The sequence below is a fragment of the Lynx canadensis genome, chromosome E2 (genome assembly GCF_007474595.2).
Source record: "Lynx canadensis isolate LIC74 chromosome E2, mLynCan4.pri.v2, whole genome shotgun sequence".
Classification (NCBI taxonomy): domain Eukaryota; kingdom Metazoa; phylum Chordata; class Mammalia; order Carnivora; family Felidae; genus Lynx; species Lynx canadensis.
This window is the reverse complement of record NC_044317.1, coordinates 11,233,357-11,257,165: the sequence shown is the minus strand read 5'-3', so window position 1 is coordinate 11,257,165 and position 23,809 is coordinate 11,233,357. Positions and strand designations below refer to the sequence as shown.

Below are 23,809 nucleotides of genomic sequence, written 5' to 3'. Positions count from 1 at the left end.
CTAAATCTATGAATGTGCATTAATGTTGAAAAAACATGAGATCTTTTGGAAGGTTATCTAATTCGTCATCCAGCTGTTCACCGAAAGAAATCAAAATTGTATTAGCCTTCCAGAGGCACCCAGGAAAATAGAATCGAAGTGTAAGGGGGTCTGATTAGGATTGAATGTCAGTGGACCAGGGCCTCGACCCGCATTGCCTTTCCCACATTGCCCTGATTTGGGGAGCCTGGAAACACACACGGGGGCGCACACACACACACGCACATACCACCAATGCCCAGAGTATGAAATTTTGACCAGTGAGAAGGTTGGAGCTTTCTGGAAGGGTCTGATTACAAAGTTAAAATACCTGTGGAATTAAGCAGTGTTCTCCTGTCTATGTTCTGGGAAATAATAGCTAAGAATGAGGGCCTAATATGTTTAAAACATACCAGAGAACTATCCCTGTCATGGGAGATACAGTGCACTTTAGCACATTCACAATTGACATGCTCTTAGAGGTTCTGTAAATAAGACACCTGTTGAATTTTGTTTTGTTTTGAAGCCCAGTCTTTCCCAAACATACACATCCAACAGGTATCTTATTGTGAACCACTTTGAGCCAAGCCATGTTCTAGGTACTATGGATGGAGGGCACGGAAGGTCTTTGCTTTCATGGAGCTCATTTTCTAGTGGGGTAAGATAAACAAACAATAATCGAACAGAAGAAGACCCCAAATAATGAGTAATATGAAGAAAATAAAATAGGCAATAAGGTGTGGTGGGGGTGTGCCAGGTACACTGCCTTTGCAACTGTGATTAGCAAGGGCCTGACTTAAGGGGTAATATTTTGACCAAAGCCTCAAAGGGCAAGAAGAGCTGGTTGTGCCAGAGACCTTGCGGAGAGAACTTACAGAGCAGCAGAGACAGCTGGTGCAAAGGCCCTAAGCAGCCCTGAGCTTGGTTGTTCTAGGGGCTCCAGGGTGGCATTAACCTAATGGAGGGTGTTGTCAAAGAGCGTGTGTTTGATAAGGAGATTGGATTTTGTTTTAAGTGGTAAAGAAAGCAGTTGGGGTTACATGGTTTGATTTACCTTTAAAATTAAAACAATTTTTTAAATGTTCATTTATTTTTGAGAGAGAGAGAGAGAGAGAGAGAGCACCCGTGCGCGTGCAAGTGGGGGAGGGGCAGAGAGAGAGGGAGACACGGATCTGAAACAGGCTCCAGGCCCCGAGCTGTCAGCCCAGAGCCCAACACGGGACTTGAACTCACTAGCTGTGATATCATGACCTGAGCTGAAGTCGGATGGTTAACCGACTGAGCCACCCAGGCACCCACCTTTAAAAATTTTTTTGACTTCTCAGAGAGCTTAAGAGACTAGGGCTGCATATGGGGTTGGTGCCAGGGAACAGGAGAACAAAAAAGGTGAGGACGAGGTCATTGAGATAATTCTGGTGAGATGATTCTTTGTTGAACTGGGTGGTCATAGCTGAGATGAAGAGAGGTGCCCAGATTTGGGATATAATTTGGAGGTGCCATCACAGAACTGCCTGTGGTGTGTGAGCCTGAGAGCTGGTGTATGGAATATTGGTGGAGTGGGAGCAAGAAGTAGGGAATCGATTGATAAGGGGAGCCAAATCAAATTAATTTGACTATGAAACACTGAGCCTTTAAAAAAATGTATTAGAAAATATTTTGGCCAAATCATAAGAGGCTCTTAAAAGCTGAGAATAAACTGAGGGTTGATGGGGGAGGGGGAGGGAGGGAAAGTGGGTGATGGGCATTGAGGAGGGCATCTGTTGGGATGAGCACTGGGTGTTGTATGGAAACCAACTTGACAATAAATTTCATATTAAAAAAATATTTTGGTAAATGCTGTTAAAGGGATATTAGTGAAATGGAAAGAAAAGTAGGTAAATGAGCAGGCTCCCTGTATATAGGTATTCCTAATGTATTTGCCTTTTTCTTATGCAGTCTACATGAGGCCGGCCGTATTTGTTGATCCAGTCAGTCATGGTCAACAGACCTACCAAGAGCGTGAATAGATCCCTTATTTTGTTCCTACATTTGCTGATTGTTACAGTTGAAAAAAAAAAAATCAAAAGAGGGGAAAAGGAGAAAAAAAAAAGAAGGAGGAGGAAGGGAGGATGGGTAGTGGAGGAGGAGAAGAAGAAATAAAAAAATAAATATAAATTATTGAGAACAACTTCCACTTCCCCTAACTTTTTCATATATGAAAGCATACCATTCGTCATGGAGGAGAAAAGTAAAGTGCTTAGATGTTAGGTGCTCTGGTGTGTGGCTTTTGCAGGTGAACTACGTGGTAGGCAGATGCATCCTCGTTTTGCGGAAGGAGGGTAGCTCTTGGTCTTACCATACAACAGTTTTCCAAATACCAGAGGATTATTTTCTACCTTTCTGACCTTTCATTTCCTCATCTGCACTTTGTGCCAGCTTAGCATCATTCTCAAGGTCTTTCTAGCTTTCAGATTCTAGAGTCTGTAAGTCTAATTATAGGTCTTCCCAATTGTTATTGCTTCTAATTTCCCTTAACAGTTTTTCTTTTTTTTTTTTTTTTTTAATTTTTTTTTCAACGTTTATTTATTTTTGGGACAGAGAGAGACAGAGCATGAACGGGGGAGGGGCAGAGAGAGAGGGAGACACAGAATCGGAAACAGGCTCCAGGCTCTGAGCCATCAGCCCAGAGCCTGATGCGGGGCTCGAACTCCCGGACCGCGAGATCGTGACCTGGTTGAAGTCGGACGCTTAACCGACTGCGCCATCCAGGTGCCCCACAGTTTTTCTTTTTTAATACAGGCACTTTTGTGTTGTTATTTTTTTATTAAATCACTTTGACGTACCGGCAGTGCAGTGCGTGAGGTTGAACAGCCTGTTTTCGGAGTGTAGTTCCTTAGTTCTGAATGGGTGATACTTTTGTTTATGTTACTAAGAGGATAAAATGAAACAATGGAAACAGGTTCCTAACTTTTATCATTCATCAGTGACTAAGCAACTTCTTTGCTGAATCAGATCCTGCTTTTTTAATGCGGGGAGAAGATTTTCTCAAAAATTTTTTGTGCCATTCACAATGTTAATACCTTTTAAGTATAATTTGCACTTTATACAAACAACTTTTATTGAGGGTATCATGTTGAAAGCTGGCTTAATGGGGAAGGTGGAATTTCATCTACTCTCAATATAAAGAAAAGCTTGAGCAATCCTGACTTCTGTGTGAAAGAGGGACATTACAATGTAACTGGTAATAATGATTTTCTTGGAGAAGGCAGCCATTTTTATAGTAAAAAAACAAATCAGACATTGCTTGTGGACACTCTAGGTCACAGGGTAAAATGGATATTCTCCAAATGCATTGATTTCTTTCTTTCCCTTTTCTTTTAGGGCTTTTCAGGAAATGCAAATGCAGACAGTGTTGTGTACTATAGACTCCAGCCTTCCATCAAAGCCCGGTTTCTGCGCTTCATCCCTTTAGAGTGGAACCCCAGGGGCAGAATTGGAATGCGGATTGAGGTGTTCGGATGCGCATACAGTAAGCGTTTGTTTACCCAACACACTGACGTAGAGATCAAAAGAGATGTTTTAAGAGCCAACCTACACACTGAAATTGACTTTATAGCTATGTAAAGAGATAGAAAAACAGGAATGATCTTTGTGGAAAGCTTATGTGTGTGTGTGTTGTGCGCACGTGCCCGTGCATGGCAATATTGACTTCAGTATTTAGTGTTATATTTTAAATCAGAAATGGAAGCGTTTTATAGATAGATCAATCCCTACGGAGATAGGTACACACAGCTCCCTGTTAATGGACATATGTGAATCCATTTATCCAAATCTAATATTATTAACTAGATCCTAACTTGCAAATATTAGAGTTTCCCCCTCCATGGACTGTATCTGATGATGTTTCACTTAGGCACCCTGAATTTCATAAAAGATACAGTGTTCCATTTAGTATAACCAGTCAAACGTTAGGCACCAAAGAATGTTGGTCTCTTTAGCCTAAAAATAAAATGCCATGTAACTCACTTATAAATATGCTGTGCCCTCAACATAAATTCATAGAAAAAGTAAAGACCTCTGCTAAAATATAAAATGTGTTTGAAATACTTTCACATAAAAAATGGTAGAAACCACAGATTTCACTTAGTCTCCTCTTAATGAAGCATTTTATTATATCTTTTTGTGGGGCAGGGGCCTAAGAGTTATTGATAGCCTACCTCAAGCCACACCATCCTGTTAGATGCTCTTTTATTATGGAACAGTGAGTTAGTTAACATGATCTACAATTATCAGATGAGCAGTCTGAGGTTTGGAGAGATTCAGTAATTTGCCCAGTGTCCCACGCCTAGTACACGGAAGAATCCGGAAAAGAGCCTGAGATTGTTCAGTTCCTCTATATCACTATTTAGCTAAAAGCTAAAGCTTTTTAGCCACTAAAGCTTTTGTCACACGTAGTTTATCACTTTTTGATGTAAGTCCAGTTAGGTTCCGGTTCACTTCATTTGCATGCAGGCAAGATAGGTCGCGCACAGGACAGGCGACGTGTTGACGTTGTTGAAACTGTGTCAGACGGACAAACTATGTTGTCCAGACTGCACATCTCCTTGCAGTAGTTAGTGATGTTCCCGGCATCCTTCTGTCCCATCAAAGGTAACTGACTGGTCTTTTGTTCCCATCGGAGCCTACAGAATAGCGATCACAGTGTGAATATCAACAGTAATCATAATCATAGCAATAACACTAATTTTAATAGTACTAAGTCTTTGAAAAATTCTAGAAGTAGCAGTGTTTTCTTGAGTGCTTATTACAGCATTACATGAACAGTTTATAATTTTTTTAAAAGTCCAGGTAACTATTATTAGGTTACTATTCCCTTCCCACCGCCCCCCCGCCCCCCGCCCATCCCGCCACTTCCCCCACCCCGCCTTCGCAAAAGGGGAGGCTAAAAGCTCAGGCACTAGGACTTGCTGAAGCCATGCTGATGGGAAGTCACAACGCGGGGTTTGCAGCCGGATCTGCCAGACTCCAGAACCCACATGCAAGCTTAGGCTCCATCCAGCTGTTGATTCGCAGAGATGAGCTAGGGAAGCGTACTTCTTACCATCTACCCACTTACTCTCTTGTCTCCAACAGCTCAGCTTAGCTGTTCCTGTTACGTGGTACCTCCTCCTTCGCAATGATCCGTTGGAATAAAATCACCCTTTAAAAAAAGTATCCCACCCCAAATTGCAATTCTGAAACACAGAACTCAGACAGTCCGTCTTATTTGTGTTTGGGTCGTAGAGTATAGCAAAGCCCACGCTGCATCCTGGATACTTAGCAAAACAGACTTCAGATGCTTTATATTTGTAGTTGCATCTCTACTTACTCAGAGCATCCACCTTGCAAAGTATTTATTTATCACAGTATAAAAATAGCTAACAGTTCTTGAGCCCTTACTCTGTGTCAGATACAGTTTTTATAGACATTCTCATTTCATCCTAAAAATCACCCATTTAACAGAGTCTTAGAAATATTAAACAGGTTCCCCAGTTGTACACCCTTGGTACACATTCAATCTGGGATGTAAATTCAACATTCGTTGAAAAAGGACTACTGACACTGTTTTTCCAAAACTAACACACCGCTCATCATGTCCCCATGGAAGAAAGGGGCTGCTGAGGAACAGGGTCCTTTGAGTTCTTTGCTGCCATATATGCTTCATGATGACCCAAATCTCCCTCCAGTCTCATTGATCTGCAACCCTGTGGAACATTCTTTTTCCTGTGACTTCATTTGCTGTCTCTTGCAGTGAGCACATTGTCCATGTGCATTGTCCATGCATTTAATCAGCTTTCATTGACCCCCAGTTGAAGTAACGGTACTGAGAGCCAACAAGATTTGAAATTCAAACATAAACACGTATGGTAAAATGGTATGACAGGACTGAGTGTAAAATGGCTGTTGTATAATTTTGGATAAGAGAAAAAATAATAAACAATGGAAAAACATTATCATAGATAACCTAAAAGAACCCCAAAATGGGTTGGGTGTGAGTCCCTTCTTGAGTGAATTTGATCAAATATATTTTAATTCTTCAGTTACAGTTATATTATCCACCTGTTAATAGTATCAGCCTCACAGACTATGAATTTACTGAAGCATGATTCTATGTAATTATCATTTATTAAATAGTTAATAGGTATCAGATATTTTCTTTTTAGGCATTTTCTGAGTTACTCCTAATAACACAGTGAAATAGGGGCATGAATATTACCACTTTATGCAGGAGTAAGAGGAGAGGAACAGAATTGTCTGCTGCATGAGCCCCGGGCTTGCTCTGAGTTCTGGTACACAAATAAGTGGGGACCACCAGCCCCCCTTGCCCTCAGAAGGAAGAGCGGCAGGTGCTGTCTGCACAAGAACACAGCTTGTAAGATTCTGTGTGCCACTCCCCAGAGTAGCCCAGATCCGAGATCAGTCTGGATTTTCTTCAGATACACAAGGCCATTCTCCTACAATCCCTTTAAAAAAGGACAAGCAGTGTTGGGGAGGGTTCAGGATTTCTCTCCTAGATCCCAGTCACAGGATTCCTGAACATGCTGGCAATTAAGTGAGCCTCTTGGGAAAGCCCGGAGGCCTGCATGCAACCCACAGCCTTTGTATCCACATCGCTTGCACCAAGTTAATGTGACTTTTTTCTGGGCTTTGCCTGAGCTGCTCACTTAAGAGTGCTATATACCAGGGTGCTTCAAGTCTCCTGACACAGGGGAAAGTGAACTTTAGAGAAATTAAGAACTTTGTCCGCATTATGCAGACTGCCTGTGTGAGATCTAAGATTTAAATTCACATCCATTACTTTCCAAAGCCAGTGCTCTTGACAACTCTATGAATCATACATGTGTTCGCCTTTTAAGTATTTATTGACACTTGCTGAAAGAGAACTCTACTAGGTATTGGGTATAGGGAGAAATTCTAAAATAATGTAGATTTCTTAATAAATGGGAATTATTATATATAATTGGGTTTTTTTTTTGTATTCTAATCCTAGGTTTATTCAGTACAGTCCTTTTACTTTATACAACAAAGCGCAAACACGACATTATCTAAAATACTGCATAGTTACAAAATGCAAAGCAAAGTTTATAGTACTGACTGTACAATAAAAGCCAAAAAAGCATGTACACATTGCCAAAGTAACCTACAAGACCACCACCATGAATAACAGCTCCGGCACGGGGATCTGTGATGACCCTTGCGGAGCTGGCTCTCAACTTGCTTGTTAATTTCAGAGAGCGAAAGGGAGAAGTGGGGTGTGGGGGTACGTGCGTGAGTACTTGTAAAAACAGAGCCATTTGTGGCAACTAACATTTGGTGCTTGACCCCTAGAGGTCAGAAGAGGCAATGTCATAAAAATTACACAAACTCAGTGTAACATATGGTAGCATGAGTGTAGGTTGGGAGGAATAAAATGATTGAGAAATTGAGTGTAAGTGTAAGAACGCTGATAGCAATAGGTTTGAAACTGAAGTGCAGATATTTTCAGTTGAGAGGCTGGGAGGACAGTCCAGATAGGGGAAGGGGCGGACCCTCGTCAAACACGGAGACAAGAATTGCTTGGAGGATCGGTTTTTATTGGAGAACAGTCATTCAGGCTGAAAATAAGGGCACACACATGTCAGGAGGCTTCTGGTCTCATGTGTGCAAGTAACAGTAAGGACCAGAGCACCAACAATCAGGAGAGAGGCTTCTCTTGATTCACATCAGACTCAAATATACTGAGGATGTGGATTCAGAGATCTTAGTGATCGCACATGAGGGTCCCTGAGTTATCAGATTTGAACAAGCATCTGGAACGTGGTGCCATGTGCTGAGAGGGGCAAGGGAGAGTGAATGAGCTCTGAAAGGGCACAGGAGAGAGAATTAATTGCACTGTTGACTTAACTGAATTCAAGCCTGGGGAATTCGGAAGGTTGGAATACGAAACCCTCTGAGCTGAAGATACATAATTGAAAGCTACATAAATATCATTGTTATTAAATCATAACTTTCCACTTGCTGAATTTCTGGTAATAATAACGGTATGAAGTGCTGTGTTTGGACAACTGCTCATGTCTTTGAAAAGGACAAATGCATTTCTATCATCATTAAAGCAGGTCTTTAACGCTGTTTTTCAGGTAGTGTGCATTTTTATGCCACCCCCCTCCTTGTGCCTAATGCATGTGTCCGCTGAAGTTCTAGGTAGCTGCTCTGATGAATATTGTAGAGACAGTGGCTATTGTGAGAGCCACACATGATTTTATTAGCCTCTGTCCGGGTGAGTTAGGGCAGTAACTTGTTATGAAGGTACATCAAGTGAATGGAAAATCCATATCAAAGAGCATGTTCTACTTTTATGTCGGAAAACTTGGAAGTTGTTTCCTGAGTAATGAGAGAAGTAGAAGCTAAATTTTATGGGTTCAAAGAGAAAGTATAAATTTCAGATGCCTTGGCCATAGCAGCCGTGAACATGTTTATAGATCTAGACGAGAGAGGTAGGTAAGGAAATAACTCATGGAAGAAAGAACAAGAAGAGAAAACGTTTCGTGGTAAAGAAACTCGGTCTACGGAATGTCCCAAAGGAAAGTAAACAATGGTAAACAAAGGCAGAGAAAGGAGACAAAACTGAGTGAAAGCAGCTCTGTCTGAGATGTCCTTGGGGAAGTGGCCGTTAAGCCACAGGAGATAGTGTTCTTTAATGGTGGACGAATTGCTGTGACAGTTGCCCTCAGTATAAATATGGAGTTCCTTCCCTCTGGTCTTGTGTAAACATCCTCATTTTGCAGTCCGGGGTCTTCCTTTCCTCATCCTCAACAGAAGAAGTTCCCGGCCGCACCGAGCACTTTCCGTTTCTTCCACACGCCATGATATCATGATTTTTGTAGACTTGGGATCTTTGCACAGTGCCCAGGGCAGTCACCACATGTGGAGCCTTCACTTGTCTACCGAGATGAGTCTTTCATTCAGCACCTTTTCTCAGCCTAGAACCCACTGTCTCCGGCAGCTTCTCTGACACCTCGCTTTTGGGTCAGAGGACATTTCCGCCTGCTCCTGGAACAGCCATTCTGCTCCCCGTCATACCATGCACACATGGTACTGTATTGTGGTCAGCTATTCCTTCTTTGTCCTGAGTCTTCCGGATAGGTGCACGAACAAAGGGAGGTAGGGTTGGTGAGCCTCAGGAAGGCTTTTCCCGTCAACCTGGAGGCACGTGCAGGCCGTGAAAGATATGATGTAGAACACGGGAGAACTAAGAAGGTTGGAAGGCAACAAACACATAGAAGGATAGAAACTACACAGAATATACAAAGTGTTGTGTTTATTTGCTTAAAGCCAGACCAATTAAGAGAAAATTATGGATTCTGTTTAACAAATGGAATTAGGTCAACAATTACAAAACTCAGGCCAACTTAATAAAAATATGCTTTTTATCGTGTAAAAAATATTGGAAGTTGGAACTGCTTCTATCAGTAGATTTTAATTTGGAAAACACATTAATAGGAAAGGCAAGAAAGTAGCCTGAGAAATGCAGCTACTAACACTGAACCGACTCTGAGTTTTCTGTCTATTCGGGACCAATCTCTTACACCACATGTCTGGTTAGGGGGAGAAATGAAAGACAGTAAATGTGTTAGATTTACTCTAAAGAATAGTTATAATTGAACTCAATACATATTTATGAAGCAGCTCCCCCATGTTAACAGCTAAAAACTTGATCCAGGTGCATTACATACAATCCCTGCACTCAGATTGTTAATCAGCTGATACCGTAGCTGAGGAATCCGAGCTTATGCCGGAGTTTGAAAAAGAAGATAGATTCTGGTGGGCCTAAAATCAAAGAGGTTAAATTCTAATTCTTTGAAAAATTGATAGTCTTAAGATTTTAATCTGATGATAAATGGGGTTATATTAAAATGAAAATAAGGTGAGCTATTAGGATACCAGAAAAAAAAGAAGCAGCTATGAAACCCTCTGGGATTATGTCACAAGAACTCAGAGCCTGCTGAGGAGGCCCTCACTGACCAAAAATGGAAATATTGTAGCATCAGTAAGGATAGTAACTACAGTTCCACAACATGTTAAGTATGTTTAAGTGAATGGGTTCATGACAATACTAAAAAACAAAAATCCCATCGGTTACCTATGAGAGAGATGAAGGAACCAACTCCTTATTTTGAAAACTAGTATGGGGCGCCTGGGTGGCGCAGTCGGTTAAGCGTCCGACTTCAGCCAGGTCACGATCTCGCGGTCCGTGAGTTCGAGCCCCGCGTCAGGCTCTGGGCTGATGGCTCGGAGCCTGGAGCCTGTTTCCAATTCTGTGTCTCCCTCTCTCTCTGCCCCTCCCCCGTTCATGCTCTGTCTCTCTCTGTCCCAAAAATAAATAAACGTTGAAAAAAAAGAAGAAAAGAAAACTAGTAAATGAAGGGAAACATCAAGAATTTATCTCACTTTTCCTATGTGATCTGTACTTCAAGGTGCAGATCAAATAGAAGATAACAGGGCATTTCTCTTTAAAGGTATATTCCAGGTAATAGGTAAAGAGGGAAATAAGCAAATAGAATTAGCATAGTCCCACTTTGCAGCCCTAAATAAATTAATAGACCAAGTCAATGACTATAAAAGTTCACAAACAGATGATTTGCTTTTCAGTACCAGTCACAGAAGAGTCGCTTTTATTGGACTGTCTTGCTACAACTGGAATCACTGGATAGAAAATATACATTAAAAAACCTCCTTCAGGTTTCTGAAGTTCAACTTAAAACAGGATGATATTTGACAAGATTTGATCTTGAGAGAAGGAAAGCAAATTTTGAGAGATCCACGTTTCACTGAATTTTTCCTAAAAATGCATCCCAGTTGCAGGGCATCATAATGCTCAAGCAGAAAAGTAGCCAGATTTTACTGGGCTGTGGAGGCGGGGTCCAGAGTTCAGGGTTGCCAGAGTGGCTAGAAATTTAGGGTAGAATCCGGAAAAGGAGGGGGTCAGAGAGGGAGGGCCTCAACTCCCACATAAAAACTCCCCTTCGGTCCTCGGCTGATCCATGACCTGCGCATGCCCAAGGTGGGGTACCAGGAAGCTCAGGAGAGAGCGGGATGGGAGACCCAGGGGCTGAAGATTTCCACATCTGCCTAATGCTGGAAGGAACACCTTTGGGAAAAAATCAATCCTGCCAATTTACAGGGACTTGTGGGACATGTTGGGCTCTTAACTGAAAAGCCAGAGGGCATTGCTTTAGGAGTAAAGACCAATCTGTGGACCAATTGATATGTCCTGGGGCTAAGGACAAAACCAAAGTAGATCCATCCCAACAAAACCTGGAACCAAGCTTTCACAGGGTCAAGGTGATCCATGGACCTCTTCCATCTCCTTCCTGCCACCACCATCCCTCCCTCCCCAGGTTTCACCCTCCCACCCTTCCTCACCCCTCCCCAAACTTGTACCCTCCCCTTCCCTGCCTCCTCCTTCTTTCCTGATCCTAGACATTCACAGAGGTGGACATCTACTCAGACTAAGATTCATTTCCTCAAAGATGTCCCCAGTCAAAAACCTCATTCAAATCTCCCTGTTCAAAACTCCCGTGCAACCTGCCCTTTTCCTTCATGCTCCACTTAACAGTTTGTATATGTATCTGTACACGTGGGGTGAGTTGCTTGATGTCTTTCTTTTCCTTCAGACTGAGGGATCCATGAGGACAGAATGTGTTCACTGTTGTAACATCAGCTCCTACTGTAGGAGTGGACACAGTAAATGCTCAGTAACTATTTGCTACATAGAGAATTAAGAAAAACATCCAGTTAGCCATGACGAAAATGGAAAAATGAATAAATGTATAGGAACACAGATTTATTACATTCCTACAGTAGCAGTTGATTACATAAGTGTGGAATAAACATGTCGGCTGTCGAACGTTTGTTATTACTAAAGTGATGATAAGAGCATACAAAATATGTAATAAATTAGGCATTTTGATACTTCCATTTGAAACCCACAGCTTTTTGTGTGGTATGAGAAACTGGAATTTTTCTCCACATGTTCCAAATAAGGAAATTGAGAATCCATGTTTATGTGACTTCTGTGGCATTACAAAATTACAAACAAATATTAGAAACAGAAATACAGCTTATGTCCTCCAATGACACACTGAAGTGTCCTTGATGTAGTAGATGTTACCCATTTCAAATCTATTTAAAATGTTCATTTAGATTGATATTTGGGGGGCGCCTGGGTGGCGCAGTCGGTTAGGCGTCCGACTTCAGCCAGGTCACGATCTCGCGGTCCGTGAGTTCGAGCCCCGCGTCAGGCTCTGGGCTGATGGCTCGGAGCCTGGAGCCTGTTTCCGATTCTGTGTCTCCCTCTCTCTCTGCCCCTCGCCCGTTCATGCTCTGTCTCTCTCTGTCCCAAAAATAAATAAACGTTGAAAATAAAAAAATAAATAAATAAATAAAAAATAAAAAAAATAAAAATAGATTGATATTTGGTGGCAGTGGGCTTGTTTGTTCCTATAACCTCCTGGAGTGTTATCACTGATCTTAATTCAGTCTATTTAAAACCATGATAGTAAAGTCACCTTTTGCCTGTGGTTATATGCAGCACTTGATGCTGTACCTTCTTCCTTTTTATTGTATTAATTTTGGTTGTTTTAAACTTAAGAGTGCCTTAAATCATTCTGTGTTCTTTTATGCTACCATGCAAAAATAGTCCAGCCCATTTCCTGTTGATTTCTCAAGTGCTTGGGCTCTCCTCACCATCTCTTCAAAACCCAATTCAGTAATGCAGATCTCAAGTGCCCATACATCATGCTGTTGCTTTAATATTTCACTATATAATAGTTTAACGGTGACTCAGCCTGATTTATGTTTCTTAGAAGTCAAAATTGGACCTGTGTTTAGAAATTCATAGGTAGTAACTTTCAAATAAAGAAGCAGGATGATCAGTATTGGAGACTGGCTTTCTTGTTTAGCCCAGAAGAGTTTGGTCGATTGTTCTTTCTCCACTGAGAGCCCTTTTCTCTGTTTATATTTTTGGGGTGCTTCCCACAGAATTCATAGAAAGCTGTCATGTCTTTTTCAGGAACTCTCTCATGACCTTTAATAAAGGCAGTTTTCTCTTATTCAAGGATTCGTGTTCCAGTTCATGCATTTTCTATTCCAGTTTTTCTCTTTTACATTTCTTAGCCAACTGACCTCATCAGTGATGCAATGATTCATAGTTAATTCACAGAGCCAGTTTCTCTCCAAAACATCTTTCAAGGACAAGCCGCTCCCATGTCCAGTTTTCTTCAAGTACCACCTACGTGTAGATAAACATATTCATTTTCCATGGTCCAATTCAATATGCAACGAAGTTACTCATTTTCAGACAGAAGGTTTCTTTAACCTTCTTGTTCTTCTTGTCAGATAATCCTGATGCTGTCATCTGCTCAGGGGTCCCTCAGGAACCTGTTTTCCTGGGTGTGGCTCTAGGAGCTCCTACGCTGGTGGATATAAAGCAGAACCCAGGATGTTGGATGCTTCTGGAAACCTCACAAGATACTCCTCAGTTGATTCTAACATGTCTAGACCATGGAGCTCAATTTAAGAAAACATGCTCCTGTATGTTTTTTTTCTTAGCAACCCACTTGGAGTGGTAGGGACGGTGTTGCTTTTTCAAATCGCAACCTCTCACATTTTGTGAAGCCTCAAACTTTGGAGCAGGGGTAGGATGTAGGTGTGAGGGAAGGATACTGGGTCAAGTGGAAGATATTACACTGAGGGGTGTATCTGCATGTGTCATATGCCCAGGTAAAAGAACAATTTGCTGCTCGCATAGGTAAATCTGCAAGTTAGTTGACATCCTTCTCACAGGCTGAGTGGATCAACTCCTCCTGCACATGTTAGAAATCATTCAGACCCAGCCCTGACGCAGCAGCAAAGCTCTAAGCACTGGCCCGAAAAATCACATCTCAGGGATGTGTGTCTTTCCCATTACAATGGAAGCTCCTTGAACAAAAATGTGCTTTGTATTTATGCATTGCTGTGTCTTCCCCTGTTCACAGGGAGCTCTCCATAGATACGTGCTTGCAGAAAGGGGCGCAAGTAGGCATTTCGGCAATACCACTTCTGACACAACTCCCTGAAAGAAATTTGAATATTTTTATTGGAAATCTCTTCGTTCCATGGGAGATTGTATTTCTGAATCATGCAAATAAAGCAGACTGTACCTCTTTCCTGGGGTCACGGGGAGAATTGATATGAGAGTAGGGCCTACAGTCTTTGTGAGTCTCTTCTTTCCTTGATGCCTGCTATAAATGAGAAGATTTGAGATGGAGGTATTCACTAAGGAGGATTCAGGTCACCGACAATTGCCATAGTGAGTCAGCTCAAGCATTAGCTGACAGACAGAGAAAAAGCCACAGAACCCACAGATGGCTCAAAATCATTCTTGCTGCATAACGCGGCAGTGACATTGATAATGGAGCATTCCTCGTGCTCTTCAGAAATTCATTATTTTTTAAAGAGTTCAGTTTTAAATACACCGAATGTATGTGTTAAACTATTTTTGCTGTACCTCTTTCCCTGCCCAGTGTTCTAACAATAAGTAATAGCAGTAGTTAATGTTTATTGACTTTTAATTATGCACCAGCAATTCTTCCAAAAATTATGCAGATAGACATTCGTGCAACAATCCTGTGAAGAATATACTATTGTTATTCCCACGTGACAGATAGGAAAGGGACAAAGGGGTGGAACACCTTGTGCCACAGAGGGAGTAATGCCCTGTTACCTGTTACTATGTTACATTATGGGACATAGGCACTTACAGTTGTGATTAAACTAAGGACGTTGAGGCAGGGAAAGGAGCCTGGATTATCTAGTTGGACCCGATGGAATTACAAGGGTCTTTACAAGAGGGAGGTGAGAGGATCAGTCAGAGAAGGAGATGTAACTGAGAAACAAAGTGGGGGATTTGAAGATGCTATGATGCTAGCCTCGCACATGAAGAGAAGTCGTGAACCGAGGAATGCAGATGGTCTCTCCAAGCTGGAAAAGGGGAAAAAAGGGATCATCTTCCAGAGACTTCCGAAGGAAACCAGCTCCTGCCAACCCCTTGATTTTAGGACTTTTTGAATTCCCAGACTAGAAGATGATAAGTTTGTGTTGTTTCATGTGACTGAGTTTGTGGTCATTTGTTACATCAATAACAGGAAACTCATACAGTTGCCCAAGGGAGGGTGAAGGTGCAAATCCATGCCGACTAGTTATCTTAACTCCTGGGCTACCCTGTAATAAAAAAAACTATTAAAAATGTCTCAGAAGGGGGCTAGCCTGAGGAGGATAAATGTGTCAGAACAATTTGCAACTTATTACTAGAAAATTAGAGTTTATGCCCTCCCTCTGGTGAACAGGATATGACAGGGTCACAATATTAATATTGATGGCAATCTAATCATTAAAATATAACCTGAGTGACAAGCCTACTAATGAACAGATTTACAATTAGAAAAATAATTCTTTCAGTCCAGTAACACGTCTCCTCCTACATCGTTGGACTGTGGGTCTTTGGCTGTTATAAATTTTGTTAACTTCTGATTTCTAATTTTTATTACAGCCAATTGTCTAATACCTCTGTTTTTCCTATTTATACATTTCAACCGTGTACAAAAGATTCGTTTTCTGAAAGTGTTTGACAAAAGATGGGCATAAGTGTGATTCTGTTAATTGAAACATGATTATTACTTGGATGCTTAATTTAGTGTTTCTAAACAAATAAATACAGAGTTAGATTACTTTCATGAATGGCATGCATTCATTATATCTTTCATAGGTTAGTTTCAATGTAAATAAATATTGTTATGAATCATCTGAACTTTTCTTTTGTGAGAATGTATTTGCATTGGTAGTGTCCTTTGTGGAATAGCAAAAATAAATTCACCTTGAATGTTACTGGTGACGGCTCAGACGTGAAATGTTGCTTCCCCAGCCAATGATGTGAAGCCCAAGTTGAACTTTAAAGGTTAGTAATGTTGAAAGTAAAAATTTCAAAAACAAACAAATAAACATGACTTTCATTCAGATACAGAATAAATACATATGAAAGATTAATTAAAGAAGGAATCAGAAGTATGGTAAAGCTAGTTGAAAGAAGATTCAAGAGACTGAGTGTAGATAGGAATCCTGGGAAGTATGTTGGATTACTATCACTAGGTTGGGTACATAAATGGTTAATGTCGAACAGGGCACTAAAACCAAAAGCTTTTATTTTCTATCACACAGAAGTCATTTGTATTTCCACTGGGAAAAAAATTTACAAATTAACATGTAACTGAGCACAGTCTGGCTCTAACCCATAATAAATAGTAAAATGAGACCTTTATTAATTCACCTAGAATTAAATAATCTTTAGATGGACCTGTGAGAAAATGGTCCAATATGACATTGAAAGGAAGTGAAATTATTGCTTTGGGTTATATCCAGTTTTTCTTAACAGTGGGTAAGACCATTTTCAGGAGAGACTACAAACCTATCTCTCCCACCAGCATCCTTGGAGAGATAGATTCTCATAATGAATTCAAATTAATTCTCTCTGTGTCTCTCTCTTCCTCTCTCTCGCTCTCTCTCTCTCTGTGTCTTTCTCAAGATTCTTTTTCATATAGTTCCAGATTTTTATATCATTAACTGTATGTGCCACAACACAGAGTTTTGTGATTATTGCTTAAAAGTGTATGCTGCTTGTATTTCAGATATGTTGTGTAAATTGCTTTTTATAACAGTGACTTATATTAGACCCATTATAAGTAAGTTTTCTATCTAAAGTAATACTGTTAGGAGTCATCCTGAGTTTTTTCTTTTATGATTATTCTTGTACACATATTGCACACATCTAAGTTGAAGTTATTGTATACTAACATTGTACTCACATTCTGAATTATATTTAGCTTTTCTTCCCTGAAGATATTGTTCACACACACACTGAAGTCCGTGATGGTGTGGCAGCAAGTTTGTTGATTTCCCTACTTAAACTACTTTCTCACTTACAGACCCATTTTCAAAGAAAGCCCCACTCCTCTTCCTCCTCTGAGAGCTGAGTTACCGACTGTCTCTGTATTTCTTTTCATGACGGTAGAGGAGAGAAAGTATTGGGAGAACATCTAGGTCTTTGGGAATTAAATGTCCTAAGAGTAATTCTAAGAGCTTATGGGGACACGTGTAGGACTTGAAGACTGTGAGGAGTAGAAAGGTTAGTAGTGAGGTGTCTAGATCAGAGAGGTGAGTTTCCCCAACTACCTTAACTAAAGAGCCAGTCTTCTGTTGATCTTGATCAGTCTGCCATGGTTGTTCACTTGCTGAGCAGTGTCCACCTTCATGGAATGTCAGCTCCATGAGGGCAGGGGGCTGTGCTGGTGTTGATTACTCTCTCGATCTCAGCATCCATCACAGGGTCTCACAAATGATTTGCTGAATAGATACTTACTGTTTCTGAATGTCTCAGATTTCTTAGTTAATACCCATGGAGTAAGAAGATAATAGGTAAGAATGAGAGAAAATGGCAAGTGGCTTCGTTTTAAGAGATGAAGCAGTATACCATTGCTTTAGACATCAATTGTCTGACACATTTTTCACTTTCCTTTGTTGCTGATGGAAATATACAAGGCACAAAAGCTTTAGGTGCCATGAAGGATGATTATGACCATTATAATGTGATAATAATAATAGCAAAGAAGAGCAAGAAAGAAATAGTGTGTTAAAGTAACACAGGCTAAACCTTTACTGGAAAAAAAATTCTCTTGGTAGCTTATTCCAAAAATAGACTTTATCTAAAGTAAAATCATTATTATGATGGTTGCCTTTAAGCAATACATTAACTCAGAGATAACTGCATTGCTCCAAATGCATCAGCATTTAAAGTCTGTCTTATTGGAATTTTTCTTAATTTATTGTAATCTAATAATCATAGAACACATTATTTGTATTTGACACAGAGTTATGTTTTTACCATGCACATTCATTCAGCTATATAACAAGGAATAATTGTTCAGTTAACATTATTCTTTCTACAGAATGCAATGTTTATTCATGTGCATTTGGTGAATGAATTCTTTATAAGCACATTAACAAGATGTGGAAAAATCAAACCTCTGACTTTTCAAAAGATAGCTGCATAAAATAGTTGAAAAAATTTGGGGGGGGTGGTGAATATAAATGGTTCACATTAAATATGATGGATAATCTGAATGAAATGTATATTTGGGCATACAAGTAGCTGTAATAATTTTGTCAAATGAAACAAGATGAGTAAACTTTAATGTCATTTCATTGACTCGGAAAAGTCAGCTAACCGGTTGAAAAATAGCTTCATTGGGTTTCCCTAACTTCTTCATTTATTACATAAATGTACTCGCAAGGGTAATTGCCTTAAAAAAAATCTTTGACTTGCGAAATGTAGAAAACCCTGCTCGGCTTTCTGAGTATTATCAGTTCTATTTTGTGTCTGTTGTTTGGGTGCAACTGATTTTGACAGATATGCTGTTATGTTACTGGTATAACATGACATCTTTTTTCAGATGAACTGAATAAAAGTGATCTTGACAATGAGTAGATAAGACACTGTCAGAAAGCTGAAAAAACATGTCAATGTCACAGTTTTGACACAAATGCAGCAGAAAAGCCCTTATAATATCATTAAGTGACTATCTTTCCAGTGATGCTCTTTAGAAGACAGAAGATAGCATTGCTCTTAAATACTATTACTTAGCCACAAAAATAATAAAATAAAACAAAGCACAAAGGTCAGGTTCATATATACTTGAGATGGCATTTGATGAGTCTGATGGATGTGTTTATATTTTTATGCAGATCTTTTATCTATAGCATGTGTGAGAGAATTTTTGAGATATCAGAACCATTTTTTCAGGAGCTAAACACCATTTGCCTTCAGCACTTCAGGAACATGATTAAAAATACTGATGGTGAAATATGCAAAGTGGTTGTGTGGATATTGATCATAACCTTTTTCTTGATTTTATTTTTTCATTGAATGAAAAGAAATAGCTTTCAATAATAGAAAATTAGGAGTACATTTTGAGATGTATTTCTAGATAATGATTTTGTAAATAGGTTAGCAAGGACTAAAATGGAATCAATCCCAGGCATCAAGAGGGAATTAGACACGAGCTTTTATTTTCCCTCATGATTGGCTTGGAACTGAACTATACGTGCATGTGTGTATGCACAATGCTTTATATATGTATATATGTGTATGTATATATATATATATATATATATATATATATGTATGTATGTGTGTGTATATATGTACATTCACATGTACATATATGCACATTTAAAATGCTTTAATAAAAAGTATATTTATCCTTTAGAATGACTTTTAATGTCTTTGTCTTTAGGATCAGAAGTGGTTGATCTTGATGGAAAAAGTTCCCTTGTCTATAGATTTGATCAAAACTCCCTGAGCCCAATAAAGGATGTTATTTCTTTGAAATTTAAAACTATGCAGAGTGATGGAATTCTGCTCCACCGGGAAGGGCAAAATGGAGATCATATCACGTTGGACTTACGAAGAGGAAAACTCTTTTTACTTATTAATTCAGGTAAATCTATTTGGCGAAGTGTTTGACAGTCTGGCCACTTAGATATCACTTCAGTAACTTTATGCTTTTATAGCTTGTCATATAGCAATTAAGGTGCCTTATTTCCAGATTCAGGGGCTTATATGTACACCAGTATCATACATATAAAAATGGTTCCTATTTTGCAAATTGTACAAGACCCTCATTTAAAATTATTTTTAATGTTTTATTTATTTTTGAGACAGAGAGTGAGCAGGGGAGGGACAGAGAGAAGGAGACACAGAATCTGAAGCAGGCTCCAGGCTCTGAGCTGTCAGCACAGAGCCCTATGCAGGGCTTGAGACCAGGAACCATGAGATCATAACCTGAGCCCAAGTTGGACGCTTAACCAACTGAGCTACCCAGGCACCCCTGCAAGACCCTCATTTGATGTTTCTTTTGCTTAGTGCCAAGAGAACTACATAGCTGTTTTCAAACATCATGAAGAAAAGGATGAGTCCCTGAAAAATACTGAGCTAGTAAAAAGAATGAAATTGTAGCAAAGATACATTTTGCTTTGCAAATGGCATGTGATGGGAAATACTAATAAAAAGAATTAATGGTGGAAGAAATTCCAGCAAGGTTGAGAGGATATTATATTCAAACTCCAGGTAAATCCATGCCAGTGTTTCGGATGGAATGCAAGGAAGAAGATTGCAAGTATGAGAGATCCTGGTCCCCAAGGAGAAACTTTTTTTTTTTTTTAGACTGGAAATAATGGTACTGTTGTTTTTTTCTCTTCTAAGGTGAAACCAAACTGCCCTCCGCTCACACGCTGATCAATCTCACCCTGGGCAGCCTGCTGGACGATCAGCACTGGCATTCAGTGCTGATCCAACGGTTGGGCAGACAAGTGAACTTTACAGTGGATGAGCACAGGCACCGTTTCCACGCCCAGGGAGAATTCAGTTACCTGGACCTTGATTATGAGGTGTGATCGTTATGTTCCAATTAATGCAGATTTTTACAATGTATATCTGGCGCAGCCATGCAAAAGAAAACATACTGTAGAGACAGCACCCCTTCCCTCTTTCAGAGTAAATCAAAGTCCTGGTGACATGTTTCCCAAGGTGACCTAACTCACAGTAGCAGATTTGAGCATATGCTACTGAGGCTTTGTCTTTCTGATGATATGTTAATCTGTTATCAGAGAGAGAGAGAGAGAGAGTTTTCTTTTTTACCTGAAATGTATAGTCACAGATTATCACATGTAGGAAATCTCCAAGAGATCATATTACCACCGGTAAATGCAGAATGTGTTGCATGATTTTTTTGTGCGCTTTAGGGTACCCTCAAGCAGTGTAGATTTATGGAGAGGTTGTAGTAACTAATAGATTAATTAATTCATTATCAATCGATTCAAATGCACAAACACCAATGTGTGCCGGAAATACATATAGAACAAAACGCCATTATAACCAGTTAATGTTATTAAACAGAGATTTACCATGGATATAAAGAGGCATTTTTATTCATCAGCCAATAAACATCCAGATGTGATTAGTAACTTGTAAGAATAATCAAGCTCTAGTGTAAATGAAAACTGAATGCATGTAAATTTGTTTTCAAATCTGCATTTTAATTTTTTAAAAATATCCATATGAAATTAGCAACATGGCAGTGTAGGGTGATGAAAAATTGATTTATCTGTGATGATTAAAGCTATAGTTACTAATCATAATTATTTAAGCAAACTATCAGAAAATCACTAAACAATATTATTGATGCCATTTTTCTTTCTAAGATCAGCTTCGGAGGGATTCCAGCACCTGGAAAATCAGTGTCATTCCCCCATAAAAATTTTCATGGGTGTCTAGAAAATCTCTTTTATAATGGAGTAGATATCATTGATTTGGCCAAGCAACAAAAACCAGAGATCATCACTATGGTAAGAGAATCTTCATGTAAATGAATGAATGAAATTGTGTTGCTTTTTCACACAATAAAATTGCTTCCCTTTGGATTCCCACTTGATATGATGTGAGATTACTCTCTCTCTTTTTTTAAGAGATTACTCTTTTAAAAATTTTCTCTGCTTGGCAATATTCATGTAAGGGATTAATTCTACTTAAAGCAATTATAATTCACAGAGCATGATTATTTTATTTTTATATGAAGTAAAACATTTTTTTTTTACAGTTGATAATTTCATTTTGTTGTGATGCTATTACTCCAGGGGACCAATTTCCTTTGCTCTGTAACTACCTTAATAAGATATGCCCTGACAACCTCCCTTAATCAAGGGAATCAAGTTCCTGGAATCAGATAATATCCATGTGTATTAGAGAGGCATTTGAAAAACTATATTTTGCCATGGTCATTCATAACAAGTAAAAGAAACGAACAGGCCGTTATGACACTGCCTCTGCCAATCTGTCCCAATAGCGATGTTGGTCAGGCTGCGTTATATTCTAATTCTATGGAAATGCAGCAGATTTTAAATATAACTGTATTGGTCTGGGGTCAGTCAGGGAAGTAGCACCACTACGAGTTTTAGGAACAAGGGATCTCTTTTAGGACTTGGATCTTCACATTTGTCAGAGGAGCTGAAAAGTGGAGGCCAGCTGTCAGGAAGAAGAGTTAGAACAGGGTGAAGGAAAGCCAGCTCCTCTGTGATCATCCCTCACTGTGCTTGTATCACAGGAAATAAATACATACATACATACATACATACATACACACACAAACAAACAAACAAACTCCCATGGAAAAAAATGGCTGGCATTTCACTTTTGCCTCAAATACCACACAAGCTCCGTTTTTGACTAACTTTTAACCAGAACCAGCCAGGAAAGAGGATTCTGGGAGACATGGTTTCCAGCTTAACTAGCTTCATGAAAGAAGCTTCGAGAAAGAAGCTTCATGAAAGAAAAGAAAAACGTAGATCCTTTTCAATACATTTCTTTAATTGTTCAAAATTCAGGATATATAAATTCAAGCTCGTGTTATATCAGCCAGTCGCAAAGCACATCACGGGAATATTTCTTTTCTTATAAAATGTTTTATTCCTAATTCTCTGTGTGAATTGATGTTATCTATAGGAATATACCATTCAGAAAGATTTTTAGTTATACTTTGATAAGAGGGAAGACGATTTAAAACGAAAATCAAAAAGCCGTAGGTAGATGTGTTTGTTTCATTGGCAAAACGAGCTTCCAGAAACTGCCCATGCAGCTAACACCTACTTTTCACTGGCAAGAGGATTTGCTGCTTGCGGGGTAGTAGGCCACTGTCCAAATGAAGCATCAGACCAAACTGCTGCTGGTAAACTGTTTCCAGTTTTACGAGGTTTGTTAGTTTATAATTGCCTTTACATTATGGGTCAGCGTCACTTACTCTTCAGCTTTTATTTTCCATTCACTCGGACAAGATATTTGTCCACAGTGAAAGCTAATTCACTTTTAACAGGATCACAACATAGCCAAATATCTTTGTTTAACCAAGACTAACTGGTTTAATTCCAATGTGTATCCTTCTAAGTACAGTTTATTTCATTGACTTTTCAAATCTGTATTTGGAAAAGATGCTAAAGAATATTTTCAGGAAAAGTAAAAACCTTTATCTTCATTTCTGAAGCCTGTTAAGGAACATGTTTAACTATTTCTAAATAATTCAGAGGGTAAAGATTTTTTAAATCCTTAAATATATACTTTACTAGTTAGATAATTTTTATACATAGTATTTTAATGAAAATTTATGCAAGTCTAAGGTGTCTTGAAACTCTGTTTTAAAACTGTTAGGTGAGAAATAATACATGTAAATCTGATGACACAGGCATAATAAGAAAGAGCCAAAAATGTTTAAAAAATAAAGGAATGTTGGGACGCCTGGCTGGCTCATTCAGTAGAGCATGAGACTCTTGATCTCTGAGTTGTGGGTTCAAGCCCCACGTTGGGTATACAGGTTACTTAAAAAAATAAAAAATAAAATCTTTAAAAAAATTAAAAGAATGTAAGTAGTACATTGTACATTGTAGTATCCAAGAAAAAAGGAAAGATGGGCTGATGCCATAAAGAGACCATTCTGAGGAAAGCTAGTCCCAAAGAGCCACAAACTCGTGAAAAATGCTTAGATTCGCTATTGGTCAGGTAAATGCAAGATAAATGAGAATGATATATCACTTTGGCATTTTGTCATTGAACTTGTGCAAATTTAAAAGATCTATAATACCTATTCCTGCCAAGGAT

At 39.3% G+C, this 23,809-nt stretch overlaps 1 protein-coding gene across 1 annotated transcript in view; it reads left to right on the top strand.

The window, feature by feature from the left end:
• CNTNAP4 (contactin associated protein family member 4) overlaps positions 1 to 23,809 on the top strand; it is a 254,154-nt gene that overhangs the window by 127,507 nt on the left and 102,838 nt on the right. The window contains exons 4-7 of the mRNA XM_030299576.1: positions 3,379 to 3,526; positions 19,401 to 19,604; positions 20,369 to 20,553; positions 21,367 to 21,510. Coding sequence (XP_030155436.1) covers positions 3,379 to 3,526; positions 19,401 to 19,604; positions 20,369 to 20,553; positions 21,367 to 21,510 — 681 coding nt within the window. The remainder of the gene's footprint in view (positions 1 to 3,378; positions 3,527 to 19,400; positions 19,605 to 20,368; positions 20,554 to 21,366; positions 21,511 to 23,809) is intronic.